At 58.5% G+C, this 17,883-nt stretch overlaps 1 protein-coding gene across 2 annotated transcripts; it reads left to right on the top strand.

The window, feature by feature from the left end:
- The first annotated feature begins 5,563 nt into the window (after positions 1-5,563).
- LRP3 (LDL receptor related protein 3) lies at positions 5,564-17,417 on the top strand. Of its 2 annotated transcripts, XM_037729795.1 has the most exons (8): positions 5,564-5,797; positions 7,636-7,683; positions 12,226-12,364; positions 14,058-14,272; positions 14,650-15,766; positions 15,999-16,131; positions 16,413-17,007; positions 17,341-17,417. In XM_037729795.1, exons 1-7 carry the CDS (start codon positions 5,725-5,727, stop codon positions 16,998-17,000), a joined length of 2,313 nt encoding a protein of 770 aa, XP_037585723.1. In that variant the 5' UTR covers positions 5,564-5,724; the 3' UTR covers positions 17,001-17,007; positions 17,341-17,417. The 2 variants fall into 2 exon arrangements, with proteins under 2 accessions (XP_037585723.1, XP_017359730.1); XM_017504241.2 differs by lacking the exon at positions 17,341-17,417 and having other exon boundaries at positions 16,413-17,070.
- The last annotated feature ends 466 nt before the right edge of the window (positions 17,418-17,883 follow it).

The following is a 17,883-nucleotide window of genomic DNA, read 5'->3' as shown; positions in this document are numbered from 1 at the left end:
AAAAAAAAAAAAAACGAAAAAACAATTCCAATCAAGGCTGAAGGCAAAGGGGGAGCCAGTGCCACCTGGCAACAGAGAAAGTAAGTAGGAGGAGGCGCCAGGCTCTTTTTTTCAGACGGAGTCCTGCTCTGTCGCCAGGCGGGAGTGCAGTGGCGCGATCTCAGCTCACTGCAACCTCTGTCTCCCAGGTTCAAGCGATTCTCCTGCATCAGCCTCCCGAGCAGCTGGGATTACAGGCACGCGCCACCAAGCTCAGCTAATTTTTGTATTTTTAGTAGAGATGGGGTTTCACCGTGTTGGCCAGGCTGTTCTCAAACTCCTGGCATCGTGATCCACCCGCCTCGGCCTCCCAAAGTGCTGGGATTACAGGCATGAGCCACCGTGCCCAGCCCACCAGGATCTTTTAAGCAGTCAGCTCTCACTCATTCATTAGGGTGTGAAGAGCACTCCCAAGACCCAAATACCTCCCACCAGGCCCCACCTCCAACACTGGGGGGAGGGGTCACATTTCAACATGAGGTTTGGAAGGGACAAATATCCAAACCATATCAGGAGCCAACAGCGTTAAAGAACAAATCTTACCTGTTAACCACCTTGGGATTTCTGATGAGCTCGGCCCCATTCATAATTTAGTGAGGTGGACGGGATTGGATTGATTCTCCCCCAAATCGATACACAAATGATTATTGCTTAGGGCACTTCCGAGTGCTTCAGCAAGGCCGAGGGAGCTTTTTGGTTGAAAATGGGAATTGCACTCAGCACTGGAAGTTCCTGCAGAGAGGGTTATGTAAACCAAGGGGCAACCTGCTGCTAACATTTTCATTGCAATAAAAGCCTTTTTTTTTGGAATGGTACTTTTATGACATACTTACTATCACCGTTCCAGGCCTGTAATTTTAAAATTGCTGCTCAATATTGAAGGAGAAATGATTTTACTGCTGCTGGTCTATTAAGGTTCTAGGAACTGGCTGCAGCCTGGAGACTGTCTCTGGCTAGATGCACTTGGGTAAACCACGCCCACTGCCCTGGACAGACGTTCCTGCAGACGCCCAGGCTGCATGGGTGCACTGTGGCTGGGTGTTCCGCAAGCACTTCCAAAGGCGAGCAGGCACTCAGCTCTGAGCTTTGCTGTTCCCACCTGGACTGACCAAAATCTGCCCCCCCACCGCCCCCGCGCCAGGATTGCAGAAATGCTAGGAAGCTGCACTGAAGTCAATCCAACCCCCGGCCGGCTGCCCCATCCCATGGAGCTCAGGACGAAATGCTGTTATTGCAACTATATATGTTGCCAGTTTATTTGTAGTATTTTAAATTTATTTTTATTTATTTAGTTTTGAGGGAGAGTCTCACTTTGTCACCCAGGCTGGAATGCAGTGGCGAGATCTAGTCTCACTGCAACCTCCGCCTCCCGGGTTCAAGAGATTCTCCTGCCTCAGCCTCCCCAGTAGCTGGGATTACAGGTGCTCGCCTCGGGGCCTGGCTAATTTTTGTATTTTTATAGAGATGGGGTTTTGCCATGATGGCCAGGCTGGTCTCGAACTCCTGGTCTAAAGTGATCCGGCATTTTCAGCAGCGGGGATGAACCAATTTGCATGTTAAGAACGTGAGTGATGAATTGAGAGGCAAGGGACCACATGGGGGGCTTCTGTGGAGGTCCAGGAGAGAGGAAATGGTGGCTGGGGACCAGGGAGGTGGTCATGGTGATGGAGAGAGGTGTGTAGGTTTGAGATACATTGGAGGGGCTAGCAGGTTGTAGTGATGGTTTGAATGTAGGGAGATTGGAGTAAAAATTATTGACTCAGTAATGAATGTGGCAATGAACTGAGTAGGGCACAGCAGAGAAGGAGCAGATGTGGGGGTGAGGGGTGTCTGGTCTATGTCTCAGTTAGGATAATGTGGGGTTTGCCCTCCTGGAAGTCACCTGTGATAAACCTGGACAGGTGATCAGAAAACAGTTTTTTCAGTTTTATTTGCCAAAGCCACTTTGAATAAATTTTGACCTTTGAATAAATTCTAGGATTTTGATGTTGTTTGTTTTGTGTTTTTTTTGAGACAGGGTCTCACTCTGTTGCCCAGGCTGGAGTACAGTGTGTAATCACGGCTCACTGAAGCCTCAGACTCCTGGGTCCAAGCAATGCTCTCACCTCAGCTTTCTGAGTATCTGAGACTGCAGATGCATACAATCAGACCCAACACATTTAAAAAAATTTTTGTAGATCCAAGGTCTTGCTATGTTGCCCAGGCTGGTCTTGAATTCCTGGCCTCAAGTGATCTTCCCACCTTGGCTTCCCAAAGTGCTGGGATTACAAGTGTGAGCCACTGCCCCTGGCTGATTCTAGTTATCTGAAATCAGGGAAGACACCATTCAATGCAGAATTCTCTTCATTGGTGTCTGGTAAGCAGCTGGATAAGAGAGGACTTGAGTTTGAACATCTGCCTGTGGGTGAATGATGGCAGAGAATGTGGGACTCTCCTGTGTCATTGTTTTCTTCTGTGTCACATGTGGGCTTGGGCTGTGTGACTGGTCAGTGGGCAATGATGGTGGCCCTCTTGTTTGGGATGGGGTGGGGACTTATGTGGGATGCCTCTGTGCATCTTCCGTTTCCTCTCTGCCTGTCCTCTGACTCCTCACTCCTAGAGCAGATTCCTGAAGGCATCACTGGCCCACAGTGAGTGTGACAGCAGCTTTGCTTCCTCCTAACCAGGAAGCTTCTTGCCAGGAAGCCCCTGCTCTCATGTCTGAGCCCCTCTGCCCCCACACTGCTCCCTCAGCTGCCCCAGCCAGTTCCCATGTTCTAGGTCCACACCCATCATCTCCTTCCCAGTACTGAATTCTCCACTAGTTGGAAGCTTTCAGATTGTGATGAATAGACACATTCTGGATATAGCTTGAGTCAATGGGGGATGTTTATGAAAAGGTGTCAGAGGTGGAGGGACCCAGGAGACTGCAGCTGGAGTGGAAAAGTGTCTCAGCAGAGACAGGAATACTAGGAACCTTTCCAGAAGTGGTAGGAGGGCGGCGGGGGGAGCGGATTAGGCCAGAGCTGCGTTGGGGACCCTCAGCAAGGGTCCTGCCTGGCACAGCAGCCTCTAGGGGGCACTAGACCATCATGAGACAAACTGGAAATGGGGTGTCAGAGAGCCAAGGTCTCAATATGGGCAGGGAGTAGGATAGGGGAGTGGGGCACTCACTTTGGGCACAGAATTGAAGGAAGTGGCAAAAAACTCAATAATCAAGATAAATCAGCTTTTTTTTTTTTTTTTAAGGTGGGGTTTCACCATGATGGCCAGGCTGGTCTTGAACTCCTGATCTCAGGTGATCCACCCACCTTGGCTTCCCAAAGTGCTAGGATTACAGGCATGAGCCACAGCGCCCGGCTGATAGATCAGCTTTAATGCAAATTTTTTTGTGTGTACAATGGGGACAGCTATTTCTAGTCAGCCCAAGGTTCCTGGATATCTTGGCTATTTCTTGCTGTGTGGGTTTAGGAGGTTTCACAATGGGATGTGCACAGATTGATTTGGGAGCATGGAGATTTAGATATAGTGATGTTTTGTGATTATAGAGCTTTTATTAGCCTTTCCACTTGGTTCAAAATATAGGAGAATATTTTGATAACTGCATCTAGGGGCTTACTTTTCTTTTGCTTCAGGTTCCAATATGACTCCCTTATTGGTCATTAGTCTGGACACTAGATTCCTTACATAACTTGCAAAACATGCATTGAAGCAGGCAGCATCTTCAAGTGGCAACAAAGCTGTGTATTTTGGCCAGGTGTGGTGGCTCATGTCTGTCATCCCTGCAGTTTGGGAGGCTGAGGCAAAAGGATCCGTTGAGTCCAGGAGTTTGAGGTTGTAGTGAGCCATGATCGCACCACTGCACTCCAGCCTGCGCACCGGAGCAAGATCTTGTCTCTACAAAAAGTTAGAAAATTAGCCTGGCATGGTGGTGCACACCTGTCATCCCAGCTACCTGGGAGGCTGAGGTGGGAGGATTGCTTGAGTGCAGGAGTTTGAGGGTACAGGGAGCTGGTTGCAGCACTGCACTCTAGCCTGGGCGACAAATCGAGACTCTGTCTCTAAAAAAAACGAAGCAGCAGCAGCAGCAGCAACAACAACAACAAACAAACTGCAGATCCACCCTACCACTGCCCCTGCCTCTGTGGAGCGCTTTTGCCATGTGTCAATAAATGCCTGCTCTTCCGAAGTCAGCAGTCTGAGGGAATTCTGAAACCAAATTACACACAGGCTAGGGCTCTATGCGGTCAATCCGTAACGTACCTTGCTCTTTGATTTTTACATTCTTGAATACATTTCCAAAGAAGTCTGCTTTGGAAGAATCACCAGAGGAGTTAGAAGACAGAGAACAAGAAAACCCAGAAAAACTAAGAGGATTTTTCTTCCCCTCAATTTTTATTAAAATCCAATCAACCTGTGCAGTCTGAGTGAGTGACTGTCTAGGCTTTCACGAACAGACCATCAGTTTCAACCTCTCCATATACGGAGAATATCAAATGAGGTGCTGGGGGTGTTAGAAAAGGGTTGGGAGCCTCAGCTCAGGTTGGTGGGCCTTCTGTGCTATGGAGCCTTTGGGGAGCCCTGATTTCATCCGTTTTGACCCTAAATGGCCTTCCCAAACCTTCCCCCTGTCTCTCCTGGTTTTGCCTCGTTGATTCAACCTCTTGATGGACAGCTCTCCAGATGGCAGCCCCAGCCTAAGAAGCAGGCCTCCTCCCCAGTCCCCAGCCTCGCGAGGATAACGGGTAACAGGGTAGCCTCAGGGGGCCCTGGGAGATGTCTAGAGGCCTCTGGCCTCATGTTCACCAATGTCCCTTCAGAGGTCTTGCTCGGCACAGGAGGTTTCTCTTAGAGACGTGACAGGGCACTTGGACTGTGGCAAGTGAAAGAATTGGAGGGGCAGAAACAGGGACACCTTGCGAGGAAGACAGGCCTTAGCCGTGCACCAGCCCTGTGAGGTCACCTAAGCAGCCCTCTCTCTCCCACCTTCTCCCAGTCCAGTAGGGACCAATTCATGGGCCCTGGAGGAGGCCAGGCGAGCAGCGGCCGGGACACAGGGCGCACCGCCAGCCTGGAGCGCTGGGCTGGAGGGCTGGGGGCGCGGACGGGGCGGGGCCTGTGCGCGGAGCTGTCCAGCACCCCAAGGCGGGGCGTGCGCCCCCCGGCCCGCCCCAGCCGCCTCCGCCCGCCCTGCCAGCGCCACTGCGGCTCGGCGGGCGCGTCACGTGGCTGGCGCAGCTAGGCCTCCGGGCTCCGGGCGCGGGTGAGGGGCCGGGCGGGACGGCCGACAGACCCATTGACGCTTCACTGGCGGCACCCGGCCGGGCAGGCTGGGCGCAGCGCGGGGCGGCCTGGGGACGCCGGGGCCGGGCGGGCTGCGCGTCGCGGGGCATGGGCGCGCTGGGGGTCCCCGGGCCCAGGCCGGCCGCGGCGGGGCTCCCGGGGCGCGGGGGCAGCGGCGGGCGGGGGTCCTCCCTGGCGGCCGCCGCTGAGCCCCCGCGGGGCCCGTGACGCCGCGGCCGATGTGGCCCCGCGTGCGCTACGGGCCTGCACCGCCACAGCACAAAGACGCCTCGGGAGCCGCCGTCTGCACCTGGGCCGCAGCCGCCGCGCCAGCCGGAGCCCGAGCCCGAACCCCGGCTGCAGCCGGAGCCACAGCCGGAGCCAGGCAGCAGGAGGCGGCGCCTGCGGGCGGCCGGGCCAGGCATGGATAAGCGCGCGGCCGCGGGGCTGGAGGGCGCGCTGGGCGCCCCGGCGCAGCTGGCCGTCGTGTGTCTCGGTGAGTGGGCCGCGCGGGCCGGGCGGGTCCGGGTCCCGTATGGCAGCTCCGCGCGGCGCCGGGACCGATCCCCTCTCCGACCTTGGCTTCCCGGGGCACCGCACCTCGCTGTCTCCCGCGCGGAGGCCCAGAAAGCTCCCAGTACCGCCTGTCCGCCCGCCGGGCTCCGGGCCTGGGAGGGCGACTCTGGTGGCGCAGTCCCGGATCCCACCCCGCTCAGAGTAGCGCCCGGAACCCGGGGCTGAGCGCTGGCAGGCGGCCCTTCGCGCAGGCGGCAGCCTTCACCGGGCCCGCCCGCGCTGAGCCTGGAGGCCAGGGGGTCCCGGGTGCTGGGGACAAAGGCCAAGCCGGCTGTCCCCTGAAGAAACTGTTTCCGGCCCGGAGTTGGGGATGGGGGCGGGTGCGGGGCAGGGCTGGAGGAGGGTGCCAGAGCGGAGGCAGCTTCCAGGGGACTCCTGTTTTCCGTTTGTGTCTCTCAGCCCCGGAGCAGGCCTGTTCAATCTAGGGGGGTCCTTGGGTTGGGCCAGGAACCCGTCCAGCTCAGGCATGGGGTGGGAGGGGCTCCTACCTTGCCTGGGAGTTTTTCTGTCCAGCTTTCCAGGGCTCTGTGTGGGCGAGAGTTAAATCCCCAACCCACATGTCTCCTTTATTTACTGTGATGAAGGAGGGAAGCCATTATAAGAACTGGGGGTCATTAGGGGACACCCTGTGATGTCACCAGTGAGGGCTCTGTAACCTGACAGGTTTGTTGAAGCCACTGAAATGACAAAGTAATCACCCCCAGGAGTCAGGGAGCTCCCAGGCTCCGGCAGTCCCTTGCCCCAGCTGTGTGAGCCTGGCTCAATGGGATGTACATACACTGGAGAGAATGGAGAGTGTAAACCCAGCACACCCACCCCAACCTGGGTGGGGGGCCATGTGTGCTGGGCTCTGAGCTGCTGGATGCTGGCATCCTTGGTGGGCAGGGCAGGGGGACAGGCCCTCTGTGCTCAGGAGTTTGGCCTGGCTCGTCCAGGGGGTCTCGGTGTCCTGAGTCGGGCAGCGGCTTCTGCTTCCTGGCCAGGCAGTGTCTGACCCACATCCTAAACCCCTGGACGTTGGACTTGATCCCCAACTCTGCCCATATCTTCTCTCTGGGTGCTTAACCCCTGGGGCAGAGCAGAAGGTGAAAGTAAGGGCCAAACCCCACGGAGTTGGGCACATGAGGGCTGACTGGGGAGATTTGCCTCCCTTCTCCAGGTCGGCGTGGCATGGGGGAAGAGCATGGTTCCGTCACTAGATGTGGGCCCTGTAAATGGGGATGATCAGAACTGCCTCCCCTCCCGCCTCTGCTGCTGCTGGGCAAGCAAAGCCCCTTGGAGGGGGAAGCTTTCAAAGTAGCAGGAGCAGGCCAGGTATGGTGGCTGGTGCCTGTAATCTCAGCACTTTGGGAGGCCAAGGCAGGAGGATTGCTTGAGGCCGGGAGTTTGAGACCAGCCTGAGCAACACAATGAGACCCCATCTCTACAAAAATAAAAAATAAATAACCAGGCATAGTGGTCCACACCTGTAGTCCCAGCTACTTGGGAGGCTCAGGTGGGAGGATTGCTTGAGCCCAGGAGTTTGAAGCTGCAGTGAGCTATGCACTCCAGCCTGGATAACAGAGCAAGGAGGCAGGGAGGTGGGGTGAGGGTGGGCTCTCTTGATGGGCAGGCTTGGGCTGTGCTCTGGGCCTTGCCCGGTAGGAGGAAGGGGACCAGTGGGCCAGCCTTGGGTTTAGCTGTGGTGTCCCGCGTGGGCTGCTGCTGGTCTCCAGCAGGTACCTGGGACCCTTGATCCCCTCTTTGTGTCTCCCTCAGTGAACATCTTTCTCACCGGGAGGCTCAGCAGTGCGGTTCCTGCCTTAGGTAAGTAAGCACTTTCTCTCCTTCCTCCCTCCCTCCGGGCCCTTCTGGGTTTGTGGCCCCTGAGGACAGTCCTTCAGGGTCCTGTCTCCACCCTGAGTTCCCGCCAGCATCTTTTCTACATCACAAAGGAGCTGTTTGGCTTTGGACAGGCTTCAACTTCTCTGAGCCTCAGTTTCCTCATCTGTAAAGTGGGTGAAATAACAAGGTCTACTCAAAACCTGGCTCTTAGGGTTCCGTGAGCCAGTGAGGCAACCTCTCCATGTGGTGCCTGGCACATTATGGCTTTATACCACTGGCAAGCTGCTGAGGGTCCCATGGAATTGACATCTTGTGCTCTCACTTGGGCCGTGGGCTTCCCTGAGGTCTGTGAGGCACTGTGAGATGCCTGCCTTTTTTTTTTTTTTTTTTTTTTTAAACAGAGACAGGGTTTTACTATGTTGGCCAGGCTGGTCTTGAACTCCTGACCTCCTGATCCTCCCACCTCGGCCTCCCAAAGTGCTGGGATTATAGGCATGAGCCACCGTGCTCAGCCGATGCCGTCCTATTTTAAAATAATTCCTAGGTTTTAATTTATAGGGGTATGATGGTGGGATGACACAGAGTGGCCCATGCCATGGAGAGAAGACTTTATTAATTTTCTGGAGAGGAGGGGCATGCCACGCCATGCAGGGCCACCTGGGAATTACTAAGTTTGGACAAGCAGAAGCAGGAGTGGGAGAAAGGGATACATTAGAGCCGGCATTAGCGCTTCCATAGGAAATTCGAGGCAGCTGGGCACGGTGGCTCATGCCTGTAATCCCAGCATTTTGGGAGGTGGAGGTGGGCGGATTGCGTGAGCATGGGAGTTTGAGACCAGCCTGGCCAACATGGCGAAATCCCGTCTCTACTAATAATACAAAAAATTAGCCGGGCGTGGTGGCGCATGCTTGCAATCCCAGCTACTTGGGAGGCTGAGGCAGGAGAATCGCTTGAACACGAGTGGCAGAGGTTACAGTGAGCTGAGATCACACGACTGCACTCCAGCCTGGGTAACAGAGCAAGACTCTGTCTCAAAAAAAATAAAAAACAAAGAAAGTTGAGGCAGGGCAGAGTAAACAGCTTAGGATTGGCTGGATTGAGTCATTCTGCTGGACTTGGGCTATGGCGGTGCCCACTGGTTGCCCAGTAGCTGGTCTGGAGGTGCTTCAGGGCAGGGAAGGCATTGGCTTGGTGTGGGAGGTTAGATAAGAAGATGGGTGGAGGGCGTGGCCTTGCATCAGCTGCACGTGAAAGGTGAGTTGCAGGCAGCTGACTTGCAAGAGGGAGGTAAATATTTTGGCCAAAACTACATACAGAATCAGAGAGGACACAGTGAGAACGCTGCCCCCGCCTCTGCCTGTTGGCGTGAGTCTGTCCAGCCGCTGGCTGTCTTTAAGCTCCTACCTCGTCCCGAGCACTGCAAAGACCATCAAGAGCTGGAGGGGTGGCCGAGCCCATCCATCCTCCATTGCTGGAGGGAAGGGGCTGCTGGGGTTGGCAGTGGATAAGCCCAGGCCCCCTGGGGCGCTCGTGCTGCCTGGAGAGTCTGAGAGGGGCCTCAGGGAGCCAGTTCTGTCATTGATAAGCCCCCACAGACCTCCACAGCTCTTGCTAATTCCACCTATATACTGCCATTTCCAACAAGGATTTCTATAAACATGTTAAGTCTGGCTGGGTGCATTGGTTCGTGCCTGTCATCCCAGCACTTTGAGAGGCTGAGGCAAGAGGATGCTTGAGCTCAGGAGTTTGAGACCAGCCTGGGCAACATAATGAAACCCCTATCTCTACAAAAAAATCTAAAAATTCGCTGGGAACCCTGCCTCCCTCCCACTTTCCCTCCCTCCCTCCCTCTTTCCCTCCCTCCTTCTTTCCCTCCCTCCTTCCCTCCCTCTCTCTTTCTCTTTCTCTGTCCCTTTCTTCCCTTCACAGTCTTGCTCTGTCACCTGGGCTGGAGTGCAGTGGTGTGATTTTGGTTCACCGCAACCTCTGCCTCTGGGTTCAAGCAATTCTCCTTCCTTAGCCTCCCGAGTAGCTGGGATTACAGATGTCCGCTACCATACCCAGCTAATTTTTGTACTTTTAGTAGAGATGGGGTTTTGCCATGTTGATCAGGCTGATGTCAAACTCCTGACCTCAAATGATCCGCACGCCTTGGCTTCCCAAAGTGCTGGGACTACAGGTGTGAGCCACTGCACCTGGCCCCTTTTGGGTTTCTTAACCCTGCACCACCCAAGGAATCCCAGTTCAGCACCTCAGGACTCTGTGGGGTCCTCATGGCCGGTAGCCTCAGCCGGTAGAGGGAACTAGGCTGGGGCTGGGGCTGGGGTGACTTTGAATGTTTGGATGACTGCACCCTGAGATCCCTCGCCAATAGTTTATCTCCTCCCCCCTACCCCGGGCTGGGAGCGGGATATACAGTACAGTGCTCTATTTCAGGGGCAGGATCGGAGGCTCATTGTGGGGGCTGCCTCCCAGAGCCTTGTGTAAGTCCCAGGTGCAGAGGCTCTGGCTTGCACCTCATTGTCCCAGGACTGTCAAGGGTCTGATGGTGACTCGGTGGTGGCCAGCCTTGCTCCAGGGCCAAGAGTTCTGTTCTTATCCTTGATGTTCTCACGAGCTTTCCATAGGGTTGCCAGCTCCCTATTAGTCACAGTCCTGGGTCACCTGGACCTTCATTGTCCCAGTAGGCCCCCAAGGGAAGGGGCTTCAGCTCCCAGCTCCTGCCTCCAGCTGCCCAGCAGGTCCTCAGACGGACCCGTCCACTCAGGGACCCACATTTATGGAGCACCTGGCATCCTTCAGGCACCGTGCAGGGTCCCGGACACAGCCGGCCGGCCCTGCCTTCCTGTGTGACGTTCACTCGTCAGTCTTAACAACAAAAGGGAAATTCGGTGTGGCCCAGGCTGGGGGGAGGGGCGGAGGGTGGGAGCTCTGCAGGGGGCAGCCTGGAGGGCTTCTCTGGGAACAGACCACAGAGCTGGGAGTGGAAGCTGAGTAGGAGTCCATGAACGGGATAAGAGGGTGGGGAGAGCGCCCACTGTGGACCACCAGGGCCTCCAGAGCAAAGTCCCCTTCCACTGTGAGGGATCGGAGAGGTCTTGGGGGGCTGATAGGGGTTATGGGGGGGACAAGGCTGAGCATGGCTCAGGGAGGGGGCTGGGGCCACTGTAGTGAATTGTGGTTTTGTCCTGAGAGCATGGGAGGCAGCCAGAGGGCTCTCCTCTCTTTTCTGCAGCTGGGTCCCAGAGAGTCCTGCTGAGAACCATAGAGAACTCTGCAGGATCATTCTGCCAGGGCTGGCATTGGGAGGGCAAGGAGGGAGTGTCACTGGGCTCGGGAAAAGGGTTGTCCCTCACCTCTCTGAGCCTCAGTCTCTCCATCTGCAAAATGGGCCCTGCCTTTATCTCAGGCTGTTGTGAGAATCAGATGGACCAGTGTGGAGAAAGGTCTGGGGGGGTGAAGGGTAGGGGAGGTGGCCAAGTGCAGGGGCCAGCCACCCGGTCTTAGGAGGGCCAGGGCACAGCAGGGCAGGGCAGGCTCACCATGCTGCCCTGGCTGGTTTAGAAGCAGACAGCATGGAGAATGCATGGGTTAAATCGAGGCCAGTGGGGCTGGGCACAGAGGGCTCCTCCCTCAAGCTGGCGGGCGAGATGCCCTTTGTTCAACCTGAGTGGTATACAGTTGGCACTCCATGAATGCATGTTGGCTCAGTGCTGCGGTGAGAAGCTGAGGCTACCAGAGGATTATGGTGACTCCTGACTCTGCCCCTCCCTAGCTGTGTGACCCCAGGCAAGTCACTGACCCTCTCTGAGCCTGTTTCCTCACCTGGTTCTGAGATCTACCTTTGGTGGCTTCCCACTTGTACTCAGGATAAAACCCGAATTCTGCGCAGGTGTGATCAGACCCAGGTTGCATTTCCAGCCACAGCTGGACTTTGCCACCTCCCTGCAGGCCTGTCGTAGGATCTTCTTCACTCCTCCCAGGGGTTCTGCATAAAGTCCATCTGCTCCCACCCCCAGCCTGTGAGTTCCATAGAGCAGGCCTTATTCCAGCCTTACTCAGCGTGCTTGGCACATAGTAAGTGCTCAGTAAATACATGTTGAGTGAGAAAGCCCTGGGAGAGCAGGCAGGGGACTGTCACAGGATGGGCTACGGCAGCCGGGCAGGCCTAGGGGTGTGGACTTCTCCACTGAGCCGAGGCCACGAGGCTACACCTTGGAGGTTCTGGCTGCCAGGAGGGGTTGTTGGTGTGTTCACTCCCAGCCCAGATAGAGATGCAGAGGATAGGACCTAGGCTCTAGCCTACTGCGTAGGGTTGGGGGCTGCAGGTGCCCAGAGTATAGGGGGCCCTCCTTGGCCTCCCTATGCACCACCTTCATGAAGTCCCGAGTTGTGGCCTTGCCCTTGGCATGGCCATTCTTTGGCTGGACTCGATCCCATTATGTGGGAGGCCTGTGCTGAAGCCCCGTCTGCCCCTGACCACAACCCGCTTCCCAACCAAAGATGGGCCGGCCTTTCCAACAGCGGCCTGCAGCGGGAAGCTGGAGCAACACACAGAGCGGCGCGGGGTCATCTACAGCCCGGCCTGGCCCCTCAACTACCCGCCGGGGACAAACTGCAGCTGGTACATCCAAGGCGACCGTGGGGACATGATCACCATCAGGTAGGGGTGCCGGTGGGTGTTGGAGGGAATCATAGTGGGCCTATGTGCGTGGGGTGGGTGAGCATGTGTCTTGAGTGTGTGAGGTGTGGAGGGCGCATGCCCGAGGGTGTACGTGTTTGTACACAGGTGTGGGATCACGTGCATGTGCGTAAGCACGTGTGAGGTGTGTGTGAGTGCTTGTGTGTGAGCAAGTGAGAACAGGTGTGTGGGTGTGTGCGTGTGTGTCAGCATGTGAGCAGGTGTGTGCAAGTGCAGGTGTACGCATGTGTGAGGCAGGTGTGTGTAGGTATTTGAGCAGGTGTGTAGTATGTGCATGTGTGTGAGCACATGTAAGTAGGTGTGTGTGCATATGAGTGCACATGTGTGTATGTATATGAACACACATGTGCCTGTGTACGTGGCCAAGCCCATGTTGGAGGAGACATAAAGGACACGTGTGAGCGAGTGCACGTGTGAGCACAGGTGTGTGCACAGCCATGCCTGCACAGGTGCAGAGAGCATGCATGTGAGCATGTGTGTAAGAGAACAGGTGTAACCATATGTGTGCTGTAAGCATGCATGTGCACATGTGAACACACACACGTGAGTGTGTCCAGTGCCCTGGGTCTCCGTGGGCCTCTGTGGCAAGGTGCCCAAGCTGGCATCTTCCTGCTTTGAGCATCGTTCATGGGGTGTATGGGGTCTCAGTCACTCAGCCTTGCCAGGAAGGCAGGGCCAGCACACACGCCACTGGGAACACAGCCTGGGACTGGTGGGTATGGTCTGATGTCTCTGGGGTGGCAGGGGTGTCCTCTCTGTCCTGCAGGGGTGGCTGGGGGCCAGGATAGCACTGAGCCCACAGCATGGTTTCTGGAGGGGGCCTTTGGGAGGCGAATGAAGCAGGCAAAGTCTGGGTGCTGGAGCCTCAGGGACATGCAGAGGGAAAGAGGGCCAGGCAGCGGGCAGTGGTCCTGAGGGGCTGGAACCCCTGGCCAGGGGTGGTCATGGTGACATTTGGCTGGGATGTCACTATGGGTTCCATCTGCCATAGTTTTCCTAAATGCCAAAGCCCTAAAGGCACAACCCCCCTCTTACTCCATAGCTTCAAAGCATGAGGATGTGATGAGCATGGGCAGAGTCTGTCTTAGTCTCTGTGCCTCAGTTTCCCCAAGGGCCAGCTGGTTCAGGGCCAGTGTATCTCCTGAGGTGACAAGCTGTCAACCTGTTGCAGCCTTGGCCAGCCCCGTGGGCAGAGTCTCACCCTCAGCGCCCATGCCTGGGACTTTGTGCTGGGCCTGTCCCAGTGAACCCGGGCTGGAGGCGTCTGGGCCCTTGGGCCTCTGCCCTTTTGGGGAGAATGTCAGGGCTGGGGGCTCTTGACCTTCTGCTCCCCTTTGGCTTTGGGCTGGGGGTGCCATGTGCACTGATGAAGGGAAGGGAAGCCATGGCAGAGCTGGAAATGACCTGCGTGGACGTTGTGATTCTTCATGGAGCTGCCTGTGCACACCTGGATGGGGACAGCGTGGGGACGGAGTGTCAGAGAATGGAGGAACCAGGCAGTCTGGGACACGAGGAGCGGGGGAGGCTAGCTGGGACAGGGCTGGCTGTCCTTGCTGTGGCTCCAGCCTGACCCCTCCCGGCTGGTCCTCGGCCACAGAGGTCCCTCCTGCTGTCTCATGTCTGGGTCCTCTCCATGCCCCGCCCCCACCCACAGCTTCCGCAACTTTGACGTGGAGGAGTCCCACCAGTGCTCCCTGGACTGGCTTCTGCTGGGTCCAGCAGCCCCGCCCCGCCAGGAGGCCTTCCGCCTCTGTGGTTCTGCCATCCCACCTGCCTTCATCTCCGCCCGTGACCACGTCTGGATTTTCTTCCACTCAGACGCCTCCAGCTCCGGCCAGGCCCAGGGCTTCCGTCTGTCTTACATCCGAGGTGATGGCGGCCACAGGATGGGCAGGACACCAAGGAGCACACGGTGCATGCCCACAGGCTCCCGCCCACATGGGCAGCACCCTTCACAGGGCCCCGGCTCCCACGGGGTGTCCCCCGACTGTCCTGTCAATCTCAGGACAGTGGCAGGACTGGGCATGCCGGATGCCTTGGATTCTCAAGATCACTGGCCCCACTTCCCAGTCTTTGCTAGTTGTGGGAACTCACCCCTAACCCTAGGCTCAGGTCAGGGACTGAGCCCGCCCTGGTATTGGGGAGTCTCTGCCTCCACCACCTGCCCGCTTCTGGCCCCAGGCCCCCAGGCTGGAGGGAGGCTTTTCTGTCCCCTGACTTTCCCCTGCTACCTCTCCACTCCACAGGGAAGCTGGGCCAGGAGTCCTGCCAGGCAGATGAGTTCCGCTGTGACAATGGCAAGTGCCTGCCCGGCCCGTGGCAGTGCAACACTGTGGATGAGTGTGGGGACGGCTCTGACGAGGGCAACTGCTCAGCACCCGCCTCTGAGCCTCCGGGCAGCCTGTGTCCTGGGGGGACCTTCCCGTGCAGCGGGGCACGCTCCACGCGCTGCCTGCCGGTGGAGCGGCGCTGCGACGGCTTGCAGGACTGTGGCGACGGCTCCGACGAGGCGGGCTGCCCTGACCTGGCGTGTGGCCGGCGGCTGGGCAGCTTCTACGGCTCCTTTGCCTCCCCGGACCTGTTTGGCGCGGCCCGCGGGCCCTCGGACCTTCACTGCACGTGGCTGGTGGACACGCAGGAGTCGCGGCGGGTGCTGCTGCAGCTGGAACTGCGGCTGGGCTACGATGACTACGTGCAGGTATACGAGGGCCTGGGTGAGCGCGGGGACCGCCTGCTGCAGACACTGTCCTACCGCAGCAACCACCGGCCTGTGAGCCTGGAGGCCGCCCAGGGCCGGCTCACCGTGGCCTACCACGCACGCGCCCGCAGCGCTGGCCACGGCTTCAATGCCACCTACCAGGTGAAGGGCTACTGCCTCCCCTGGGAACAGCCGTGCGGGAGCAGCAGTGATGGTGACGCGGGCAGCGCAGGTGACCAGGGCTGCTTCTCAGAGCCACAGCGCTGCGACGGCTGGTGGCATTGCGCCAGCGGCCGTGACGAGCAGGGCTGCCCCGCCTGCCCACCTGACCAGTACCCCTGTGAGGGTGGCAGTGGTCTGTGCTACGCGCCTGCCGACCGCTGCAACAACCAGAAAAGCTGCCCTGATGGCGCCGATGAGAAGAACTGCTTCTCCTGCCAGCCTGGCACCTTCCACTGCGGCACCAACCTGTGCATCTTTGAGACGTGGCGCTGTGACGGCCAGGAGGACTGCCAGGATGGCAGCGACGAGCATGGGTGCCTGGCCGCCGTGCCCCGAAAGGTCATAACGGCGGCGCTCATCGGCAGCTTGGTGTGTGGCCTGCTGCTGGTCATCGCGCTGGGCTGTGCCTTCAAGCTCTACTCACTTCGCACGCAGGAGTACAGGTGGGTGCTGTGCTCGCAGCCAGGGGACCGGGCTTCTCCATTGCCCAGGCTTGCTGTCCCTGCAGCTGTGGGTTTGCAGACGGAGGCACGGGCCAGCCACGTGGAGGCTGCGTCAGTGCACACTGGGGTCCCTACATCTTGGGATGTCTGGGTGGAGGGCTGTTCCAGAGTCCTGTTGCCGCTGCAGGCACACGGCAGCCCCGCCATGTCTCCCTCCGCCCACCGCTTCCAGGGCCTTTGAGACCCAGATGACACGCCTGGAGGCTGAGTTTGTGCGGCGGGAGGCACCCCCGTCCTATGGTCAGCTCATTGCCCAGGGCCTCATTCCACCTGTGGAGGACTTTCCTGTCTACAGTGCATCCCAGGTGAGCCCCAGAGGGCATGAGACCCCTCCCGGGCCAGGCCTCAAGCTGGACCTCAGAGAGGGCCCAAGATAGGGGGGCTGGGTGGGACAGTGTGCAGAGGAGGCTGGTCCAGGGGTCACAGGAGCAGGAGGCAAGGTCTGGGCAGGGTGACCTGGGGGCCCACAGCCAATTGAGGGGTGGACAAGGTGGTTTTTTGGGTCTCACGTCCCTTGGGGGGGTGTGCTGACCCCTGCCCCCTCAGCCACCCCTCCCCGCCCCCCCCACCCCCGCCCACTCCGCAGGCCTCCGTGCTGCAGAATCTTCGCACGGCCATGCGGAGACAGATGCGTAGGCATGCCTCCCGCCGGGGGCCCTCTCGCCGCCGTCTTGGCCGCCTCTGGAACCGGCTCTTTCACCGGCCACGGGCGCCCCGAGGCCAGATCCCGCTGCTGACGGCGGCACGCCCCTCACAGACCGTGCTGGGTGACGGGCTTCTCCAGCCTGCACCAGAGGCTGCCCCCAACCCCCCAGCACCCCTCATGGACACAGGCAGCCCCAGGGCGGCCAGAGATGGACCCCCCAGTGCCCCCGGCCATGCACTGGAGGTGGGACCTTCAGGGCCACCCCTGTCCTCAGGCCTTCGAGACCCAGAGTGTAGGCCCACGGACAAGGACAGAAAGGCCTGTAGGGAGCCTCTGGCAGACGGCCCAGCTCCTGCGGATGCACCTCGGGAGCCCTGCTCAGCCCAGGACCCGCACCCCCAGGCCTCCACTGCCAGCAGCACCCTGAGCCCCCACTTGCCAGAGCCACTGGGGGTCTGCAGGAGCCCCCCGCCCCCCTGCTCCCCAATGCTGGAGGCCAGCGACGACGAGGCCCTGCTGGTCTGCTGACCGCTGGGCACGCTGGTGACCGCCACAGCCCCGCTTTGTAACCAGGGAATACACAGTCATTTCTACCCTGCCTCTGCGTCCTTTCTTACGGAGAGGCCCTCAGGGGCCCCCAGCGGAGGGGCTGGGCCCTCAGCTGGCTGGCTGTAGTGGTGGGCATGGTGGGCGGGAGCTCTGGGACTGAACATGGGGAAGCGTAGACTGGTGAGCCACTGAGTTCAGTCTGCAAGGTCCTAGTGTACACAGGACCCTGGGGTCTCACTTCTCTCCCCCCACTCCATTCTGGGAACCCATTTCCAGAGAAGCAGGGGGCCAGAGCCTTTTTGCTTCATCCGCCCTGCAGTGGCACCCGTCGCCCCCAGAGCTGGGAGTTGTCGTGAGGATGGAGCCGGGCCGTGGGGACGCTGGATCTCATCCACGGTGACTGTTCTGCCCACGCCTCACCCTCCTCCTGTCCAACAGGGCCCCTGGAGGAGCTGAGTTGGGCGGCTCCTGCGAACCCTCATGTCCCTGGCCAGGCGGGTGCCCTCCGCCCTCCCTGAGGGTCTAATCTCCTGGGTACTATGGCAGGGCTGGGGTGTGTGCCAGGAAGCCCCCTGGAGTCCCCTGCAGGCCTCGAGCCCCCCAGGACATGCTACTCTGTGCTTTCTGGGGACAGAGAGGCTGAGGCACCAACAGCAGTGGCCACACTCGTTCCATCCTATCTCAGGGCCTCAGTTTCCCCACCTGTAAGCCAGGGTGCGACTGTAGGCTCTGAAGTCCTGACCTTCACTCTGTGATTTACAGGAGGAAAGACAATCCCAGCCAGGAGCCTCTGAGTTCTGGGTGGCCAAGCTCACACTGGCATGGAGGGCCTGGGGGAGGGGCAGACTGAGCTGCTCCCCCA

The sequence above is a fragment of the Cebus imitator genome, unplaced genomic scaffold, assembly GCF_001604975.1.
Source record: "Cebus imitator isolate Cc_AM_T3 unplaced genomic scaffold, Cebus_imitator-1.0 Scaffold318, whole genome shotgun sequence".
Classification (NCBI taxonomy): Eukaryota; Metazoa; Chordata; class Mammalia; order Primates; family Cebidae; genus Cebus; species Cebus imitator.
This window is presented reverse-complemented; position numbering and strand designations above follow the sequence as displayed.

Bases quoted from the DNA above. Each gene is read 5' to 3' on its own strand.
- LRP3 (XM_037729795.1), top strand. From the start codon at position 5,725: ATGGATAAGCGCGCGGCCGCGGGGCTGGAGGGCGCGCTGGGCGCCCCG. The intron at 5,798-7,635 runs GTGAGTGGGCCG...TGTCTCCCTCAG, and splicing joins GCTGGCCGTCGTGTGTCTCG to TGAACATCTTTCTCACCGGG. The intron at 12,365-14,057 runs GTAGGGGTGCCG...CCCCACCCACAG, and splicing joins GGGGACATGATCACCATCAG to CTTCCGCAACTTTGACGTGG.